Raw genomic sequence first — 9,658 nt, 5'->3', positions numbered from 1 at the left:
AGAGGACCGTCATTGACACCCTCCATCAGGAGGGTAAGACACAAAAAGAAATTTCTCAAAGAGCAAGCTGTTCACAGAGTGCAGTTTCAAAGCACATCCACAAAAAGTCTGTTGGAAGGGGGAAATGTGGCAGGAAACGCTGCACAACCAAGAGAGATGACCGCAGCCTTAACAGCATTGTGAAGAAGAGTCGCTTCCAGAATTTGGGGGAGCTTCAAAGACAGTGGACTGAAGCTGGAGTCCAGGTATCAAAAGTCACTGTTCACAGACGTGTCCGGGAAATGGGCTACAATAGCCGTATTCCCATGGTCAAGCCACTTCTGAACTCAAGACAACGGAAGAGGCGTCTGACTTGGGCTAAGGAAAAGAAGCACTGGACAGTTGCACAGTGGTCCAAAGTCCTCTTTTCAGACGAAGCAAGTTTGTATTTCGATTTGGAATTCGAAGGCGCCAGAGTCTGGAGAAAGGCGGAGAGGAGCAAAATCCAAGTTGCTTGAAATCCAGTGTGAAGTTCCCACAGTCAGCGATGGTTTGGGGAGCCATGTCAGCTGCTGGTGTTGGTCCACTGTGTTTCATCAAGCCCAGAGTAAATGCAGCTGTGTACCAAGAGATTTTAGAGCACTACATGCTTCCGTCTGCTGAAAAGCTCTATGGAGATGAGGAATTCATTTTCCAGCATGATCTGGCACCTGCCCACAGTGCCAAAACCACCAGTAAGTGGTGTACTGACCATGGCATTACTGCCCTCGATTGGCCTGCAAATTCCCCTGACCTGAACCCCATAGAGAATATGTGGGGTATTGTGAAGAAGAAGCTGAAAGACACCAGACCCAACAATGCTAATGAGCTAAAGGCCGCTATTGAAGCATCCTGGGCATCCATAACACCTCAGCAATGTCACAGGCTGATTGCCTCCATGCCACGCCGCATTGATGCAGTAATCCGTGCAAAAGGATTCCCAACCAAGTACTGAGTGCATTAATGGACATTTTCAAATGTTTGATTGTGTTTTGCTGTTATAAATCTTTTTTTTTTACTTGGTCTGAGGAACTATTCAAATTTTTTGAGATAGGATTTTTGAGTTTTCTTAAGCTGTATGCCATAATCAGCAATATTAAAATAATAAAAGGCTTGCAATATTTCAGTTGATTTGTAATGAATCCAGAATGTATGACATTTTAGTTTTTTTAATTGCATTACAGAAAATAAAGAACTTTATCACAATATTCTAATTTTCTGAGACAGTCCTGTATATATTTAGTCCGACTGTACGACTTTCCTATCTTAAACATATCAATGTATATAATATCCTTTAAAGACTTAAATTAAATACATAATAAATGCTGCTGTTCATAAATGTCTCTCTGTTTTCAGATGCTGTTTCCTGCTGTGGTATTTATCACTCTGGGGAAATGTAACTGCTGCTGGAATGAGAGTTTAATGGTAAACGACTTACCAAACTATCAATAACACTCAAAATCAAGCCGAGACATTTGATATTCATTAATTCTACACACATACCAATATTATCAGATGTTTTCCCCTTTTCTTAAAATCGAAATATGAAGATTGTTTGTCTTTCACCCCTTGTGTCTCTTCATAGTGTTCCCCTTTTACTGCTGTTACTTTCTCAGTGAACTGCACAGTTGTTATTAAGCCAGACCACACTGTCGCTTTATTAGGTGGAATGCTAATGCTAATCCAGCAGTGATATTCAACAAGGGTCCCATTGTTTGTCAACATTCAACAAAGTAAGCTTGGCTCCCGCCACTCAAGCCACAGGCACAGCTGTGTGTGTGTGTCACAGTGGCCTCTGTATCTGACCTATGAAACAGCTAAATGAAACAGTTTACATTTAAACAGACAGGCAGGCACACATAAATTGACAAGGGCATCTAAACACATTCACTTTTTAAATCACTTGTGTGTGTCTGTGTTCTCGCAGATGTGCGGTTCAGTGTTGGCAGCTGTTGTCGGTCTGGTGGGGTCTGGCTACTGTTTCGTCATGTCAGGGTTCGCCTTGGTGCAGGGTCCACAGTGCTTCACCTCGCTTGGATGGTCGTACCCTTTTGCAGACCAGAGCGGCAGGTAGGGAGATACTGCATTGTTTGTGGTGGCATGGGTCTCTTTATTCATTTACTTTTTAAAAAGTCAAAAGAATTGTGAAAAATCTCTATAAAAAATGTCACTGCTTGTGCTCCTCACATTTTAGGGCATTGTTGATTAAAACAAAAATTGACAAATGATAATTCATTATAAGTATTGTCGATTAATCACATTTCAATCATTTTAGCTCTAATTTGTTTCTAAAGAGTATACATACTGTTTTTGATGCTCTCTTCTCTGTTATCTCAAATAAAATGAACCTCAATTATAAAGGTCATTAATACATTTAAACATACTGTATCTAGGTTAACCCAAGTTCAACACATGTGTGTAAGAACATCAACTGCACCAAACCATACAGTAGCAACAACACTTTAACAGAGCTGCTATAATGCTGTGTTTTTATTTTAGTTAATGGCCAGGGTACTTCTGTGATATTGGAATACAAGGTGCCCTTATATAGAAACACTGGACTTTGCCTCCGCCAGTTTTTATTTTTGCATTCATTAAAAACATTGTAATGTGGCATCGCTTATTTGATGATCAGTGTGTTCTGAGAGACAATTCTTCCCCATGGTATTTCTGCACTCGAAAACGGGTTTTTTGACAGGTAGGTTCACTTGATATAAAATATAAAACAAAAAAACTCCAAATAAAACAAAAAATCTTTAAGGACACTGTAATAAAATATAGTTAGATGGCAAGAAAATAAAGCTTTAATTTACAGCGAAATAGAGTGCAGTGAATTATAGAATATGAAATAAGAATATGTGCAGTAAGCAGTATGTGAGTATTGTGTGCATCAATGTAATGCATATAGTCTGCGTTGTGGCTTCGGTAAAGTGTCAGTGTCAGCCGGGCCTTGTTTAAGAGGCCGTTAGCGGAGGGGAAGGAACTGTTCAGGTGGCGAGAGGTTTTGGTCCCGATGGAGCGCAGCCTCCTGCCAGAGGGGAGGGGGGTGAACAGTTTATGTCCAGGGTGGGAGGGGTCGGCCACTATCTTCCCTGCCCGCCTCAGGCTTCTGGAGGCCTGCAGGTCATGGAGGGATGGCAGATTACAGCCGATCACCTTCTCTGCAGAGCGGATGACTCGCTGCAGCCTGCCCTTATCCTTGGTTGTGGCTGCGGCGTACCAGATGGTGATGGAGGAGGTGAGGATGGACTCGATGATGGAGGTGTAGAAGTTCACCATCATTGTCTTTGGCAGGTTGAATTTCTTCAGCTGTCTCAGGAAGAACATCCTCTGCTGGGCTTTTTTGATGAGGTCATTTGAGGTCCTGGGCGATGATGGTGCCCAGGAAGCGGAAAGACTCCACAGCAGTTACTGGGGAGTCACACAGAATGATGGGGGCGGGTGGGGCTGCGTTCTTCCTAAAGTCCACAACCATCTCCGCTGTCTTGAGAGAATGTAGTGGTACACACAACATTTAGAAAAAATGCAACTGCCTTCTGTGTTTGATTGTCTACGGATCTCTCTATCTGTGTCCCAGGTATCTCTTACAACCAGAGACGTGGTCACTGTGCCTTCAGCCGGTTCATATCGTAGAGTGGAACGTGACTCTGCTGTTCGTGTTGATGGGCCTGGCTGTGCTGGAGTTCATCATCTGTCTCTGTCAGCTGGGAAACGGTCTAGTCAATGCCGTCTGCAGACCCTGTTGCTACAAGCAGGAGTATAGTCTTAATGCTTAAATCAACAGACAAACACATATACACCTGTAAGTAGGCTCTCCTGCTGAGACATAAGTGCACACATAAACAAATCACACACTCTATTGTATGCACACATACAGGACATCAATGGACACAAATGGACACGGCATTGTCTAGAGACACTGCCTCATTGCCAAACATAAGTGTATGTGTGTGAGTACAACTAGGGCTTACTTACACACAAACACACACACACACACACACACACACACACACACACACACACACACACACACACACACACACACACACACACACACACACACATAGTATTATGGAAACTGGACACCGTCAATGGAATCACTATGTTATAACCTTTAATTTGCCCTGCTTATTGGCACAACTCACTATGCAGTCATTGATAATTATGGTCCTCTGTTGCAGCCAGAAAACAAGTTTTAAGACAGGTTTCAATTAATATACTCTATAGAAACGTAGAGGATACAATTAACTTTGTAGAAAGAAGACATAGCAGAACAACATGTACAAATAATGGAGACAAAGTAAATCAGCGTTGGAAAACATAATGGGAGATTTCACTGAAGTAAGTATTGGTGTGTGTGAAGCTTTCATTTTTTTTTTTTAAAGAAGGCAAAGAACTGTCTTTACACTCAACATACAACTGTTTCATTAGCTTATTTCAAGAAATGTATGTTCAGTGTCAACTTCGATTGCTTTCTTAATTATCATTATTTAATGTATTTTATACATTTATAAAACCCAACAACTACACTACTGTTGTTTTGCATGAACAGGTGATACTACAATTGAAGTTATCACTCTATTCTTAAGATGGCCACCATCTTTGTTTCATGATGTTGGACATGACACAAGATGAGCTCTTGTGTCATTGTTGGGTTGTTGTTGCAAGAAGAGATGCACATTATTTAGTTGTTTATCAGCATGATTCATTTGATGCTTCAGTAAGTGTCCTTTCTGTCCTGTTTGATTCTGTGTTGGATAATTTAGAGATAATGAGCAGATATTTGTGTGTTTGTACATTTGTTTTTATTTTCAGAGCATTTTGTTGTAAATTGTTTACGTCTTTCAGACGCTAGACCAGTGTTAACACACATTTTATATATATTTTAGTGACATATTTTTATAATGTATGTTTGTTTGTGCTACCTTGAATAAAAAATTTGCTATTTCCATTTGAAGTTTCGAGTAAGTCATTAAGCTGACCTCTGTTAACAAAAACAGGTTGAATTGTGTGTGTGTGTGTGTGTGTGTGTGTGTGTGTGTGTGTGTGTGTGTGTGTGTGTGTGTGTGTGTGTGTGTGTGGATGTCTGTATTTTTTGGCAACAAAATATATTTACTTGGCAGTATTGTAGACTTTGAAACTTTGGCCTTCATCAGTTCTAAACCAAATGGACAAACACACTTGAAATGTCTTGAATAACATAATGATATCTCACATACATATTATTTTGCTGTATACAAATACATATCCCAATCAATGTGAATGCCTGCTTGAATCCCCTGCTGAACTGCTTTCAAACTTTAACATTTCATTAAATGTTTCCATCAACTTATCTGGCGTTCAATCAATGTAACTTTTGTTCCAACTTGTTCTTACAGAGGAGGAGGGTCTCTGACACACATGTACTGTAAGTCCATGTGTGTTCAGTCATGGAGTTTCCAGAATTGCTGGGTATTGACCCACGTCAGGACTGAAAACTGAGTAAATGTGGCCTGAAACCCCAAGAGCCAAGCCCATTACAAAACGTATTTTTAGCAAATTAATCTGAATATTAACATAGTTGATGTTGGAAGAAAAAGTTCCATTTATTTTCATAGCATAAATGAATACAATTACTTAAAGGTGGGGTAGGCTCGAGATACACTTGTTCTTACAGTATATTCCATGGAATGCTCTTAACATCCCGATAGCAATGAATATCTGAAGTGCTTTGACAAAAAAATCCATAAAAGAATGTCATCTGTGGAAGCCGTAGTACTGTAAAAAGCATGACCAATCATTTGAGCCGGTCCGGCTAAAATAACTGGATGGCCTACCTGCCTGTCAGCCTTCCATCTGTGCACAAACTTATCTCGTGCCCTCATTGGTCATGTGCGCATTCGTGTGTGTTGGAGGAGGGGCTCTGTAAGGAAGTGGCAGATTTTTTCCGCCTGTGTATTTTCAAATTCTAGCGCACTCTAGCTGGTTTCTCCAAAATGACCTACCCGACCTTCAAAGAAAAATACAAAATCAGAAACCAGTCTTCAAAGCCGACTTCACTAAACTGACTTCAGAATCAGATGGAAGCCCTTCAAATGAGTGCTAAAGTCATAAACTACTTAGTTTGGAAAATTAAGGTGTGTCTTCTTTTACCTATTCTATGTCACATTTGGACATCATCTTTGACCTGAGGCCCTTCATCGTTGGCTTTTCATGACAACACTTGAATTGTAACCACATTTCCAAAAGTACAGAAAAAAAAAGTCAGTGGTAGAAAATATGTTGAACCCAAGTGGATGTTGCATAAAAAAACTTTCTGTTCTTACACAAGTCACTATCTCTGTGACAGGTTGTTTCTGAATGTCAGTGACCCCCCCTGCCCTGCTTGGCTGTTCCCAGCAGTCATCACATGGGGTATAAAGACACACAGAGGGGCAAAAGTCCCTCAGACAGACTGACAAACAGCTCTCAGTTGTCTGCACTGTTGTCATTATCATTATACTGTATTCCTCATCATTGAACAAAAATAATCTTCTGGCAGTTTTGAAGTGGACTTGTAATTGCTGAAGTGCCAGCGCTGCATCTTCAAAATGCATCGGTTGGGATTAAGGGGAGTGTTGCTGCTCTGTGTTGCAGCAGCATGTGTGTCTGGGATGAGGAGAGAGTACTTCCTTAGGATAGAGGAAGTTTCTTGGAACTACGCTCCAACTGGAATGAACATTATCCAAAACCGCACGCTGCAGGAGGATGAGTAAGTACATTCACAGTACACTGCCTTCTTTATGGTGGAGTCAGCCAGACAGCGATAACTGATCCAAATAGGAAAAGCAAGAGTCCTCATTACTTAAAGAGATAATGTAATCTCCAATTTCTCAGTCCCTTAAATATCCATTACACCTCCATTACATTATATCTCTTAAACTCCATGGATATTTAAGTGTTTCAATTTTTCCCACAAACAGTTTACACCTTCGATGTATAAATATAAACTTAAGTAACTCTATTTCAGAAAAAGGTCTCAAACAACATTTTGATTATTTTGTTGACAATTGTTCACAATTCTGTTATTTGTTATACACTTTTTGTGCAAAAGGCATTTTACTTTACTTTTAACTTAAAAAAATTAAAATAAATCTGCCTGTTCAGGCTACTCTTGTTCTATATTTGAATTCTTTATTTGTCCTTCTAATATCTCTGATCAACATGCTTTAAAACACAAACTGTACTCTCAAATTGACTAGATAGGATACATTCAGAAACAAAAATAAATCTAAATTTGTATGTAATTACTGAAGAATGTATCAGGTTCATGAAGCCCTCACAAAAATGAACACATTTTTTATGACACACCTTGAATAATCTCAGCAGAATGTTTGTGTCCAAAATATTGTCAAGTCCATTAAGAGTGTACAGATAAAAAAGGTATTTAGTACACACTGTTATCTGGAACATTTGAATATCACTGAGTCATAGTTAATGTTATTAGTGATGTGCTTTTCATCACAAATCAAATCTCCAATTTGAATGGCTTGATGAGCAGGTACACATATATATTTTTAAGCATCTACTTTAGTATTTTTGTGTTTTTTTCAGTTACTTTAGCCTATTACAGGTTTTTGAGATATTTGAACTGTTATCCATCATGTTCCCCATTCTCTCTCTCTGCAGAGAAGCCTCAGTATTTTTAAAAAAAGGCCCCCAGCGTATCGGCTCCACCTACAAGAAGGCCGTGTATAAGCAGTACACCGACTCCTCCTACAGGACAGAGGTGATAAAGCCAGACTGGCTGGGCTACCTTGGACCTCTGCTAATGTCCGAGGAGGGAGACACTGTCATCGTGCACCTGAAGAACATAGCAACAAGGCCTTACAGCATCCACCCACATGGACTGAACTACAGCAAGGGCAATGAGGGTGAGGAATGAATGAATTCATTAATAAGGCAGACCTCTTAAGCCCCACGGATCCGGTTCCGGGTCGAAATCGCGTCATTTGCAGGAAACAACGTCTAAGGAACCTTAATATTTAATAAACTATGAATATTTTATATCCATATAGCGGGAAAAACTCATTTAACTGATTTTTTTCAAAAATAATTCAAAAAAAACACACAATGCTAACACAGACCCTCTGAATTAGCCCTGAGCGAAAAATGCTAACCTATTACTAGTGATGGCGAGATGAAGCCTTATGAAGCTTTGAAGCTTTCCAGCCAATTGGTTCGCAAAAGGGTTCATCTCATGAGGCTTCATGATGGGCTTCATTTGAACACAAACCCCCTGCTGATCAAAGTATGTAAAACAGGCAGACATCTCAACAGTGTGCTCTATCTCATACCGAGTGCCCAATGAGTAAAGACTTAGAATAACTCTAAGCAACGAACATTAAATCATATTTTCATGTTAACAATATTGTTTTTATTCCAGTTGAATGATTGTGATTGAAAAGCCTAAGGAGGCTGGTAAACATTGCAAAGAGGGATTTGTATTCCTTAATAATATTCGTAAACTTAACCAATGTTGTAGCCTGAGAAAGGCTAAACCATATCAAAGACTACATTTATTAACTAGATTATCTCATTTAGCTGTAGCTTTTATAAACAACAAAAAATAAGTATTGTTCAGTTGTTGAACCAGGGACCCTACGGTCGTGAGTCAACTGCTTTCCAGCTGAGCCACAGCACACATACTGAATCTCCCTGAAAACACTGTAACATATTTATTCCTGTATTTATTCCTGTTTTTATTCCTACATTTATTTATGCTTGTATCTATTTATACTTATGACATGTTCCGACCTCTATATAAGTGAGGTTCTGAGCTCTTTTAATTCCATCGTGTCACCAGCAGGCCCGGGTACAGGATGGGTAATATGGTTCTTATTATACATCCATGGGTATTGTGAGCGTTGTGGTTCAATGGTTCAACCGATCTGAATCGCTTCCTGAAGCAGTCACGTGGTATCGACATAGAAGACGGGGGGACGAGCTAAAACTGTACACTGAGAGAAGACGTGGCAATCCGGTTATCTTAGCTTCCTTTAAGCAGGGCGGTGTGTGAGTACCATTTCTTTCCACCGTAAGAAGCGGCGTAGTTAGAAGATGTCTCGGGCATCCGTTACGCGAGGCCACGCTGACGGCAAGACTATAACGTTTTGCCTTAGCGTCAAAATAACGACATAAATCTAATAGTTGTAAAAGTTTTCCCGCGTGTCAGTGTAACCTATAATTGGACTACCTAATGATGTCGGTAGCAAAATAGCAAATTAACGGGTAACGGTCGTGGTTAAACCTGGTCTGTTTTGTCCATTCGGCGTACATCGCGAAAATCGGGATGGTCGACGGTGTACGAAAATACATCAAAACACTATTGCCAGCCGGTTCAAACAATAGAAAGTCACAACTCCCACGCGGGTACCTAAGACCACAGAAAATGCTAGTATTTGCTACACACGACATACCACGTCGGAATCCTATTCATTATTCCCTGATCCTCACGTAGAGGCCACGAGTCATTATCCAATCACTACGAGCATAACGCGGGCTCGAAGCCTCGCTCACTAAGCCTCATAAGGGGCTTCGGAAAAACACTTCGGAACATAGCATCCGAACATAAAAAAGCCGCGGATCACTGCAGTGGACTACTGTTGCTGTCGGGAGCGAA

The 9,658-nt window shown here is 40.3% G+C and overlaps 2 protein-coding genes across 4 annotated transcripts in view; one reads left to right on the top strand and one right to left on the bottom strand.

Moving 5' to 3' along the window:
• Positions 1–9,658, bottom strand: part of LOC104951371 (anoctamin-4) — a 255,164-nt gene that overhangs the window by 44,380 nt on the left and 201,126 nt on the right. The window lies entirely within an intron of this gene.
• cp (ceruloplasmin) overlaps positions 7,615–9,658 on the top strand; it is a 737,508-nt gene continuing 735,464 nt past the window's right edge. Inside the window, exon 1 of the mRNA XM_010778042.1 lies at positions 7,615–7,910. Within this exon, the coding sequence (XP_010776344.1) occupies positions 7,640–7,910 (271 nt within the window). The 5' untranslated portion in view covers positions 7,615–7,639. The remainder of the gene's footprint in view (positions 7,911–9,658) is intronic.

The sequence above is a fragment of the Notothenia coriiceps genome, unplaced genomic scaffold (genome assembly GCF_000735185.1).
Source record: "Notothenia coriiceps isolate Sejong01 unplaced genomic scaffold, NC01 NC01_scaffold00018996, whole genome shotgun sequence".
Taxonomy (NCBI): Eukaryota; Metazoa; Chordata; class Actinopteri; order Perciformes; family Nototheniidae; genus Notothenia; species Notothenia coriiceps.
This window is presented reverse-complemented; position numbering and strand designations above follow the sequence as displayed.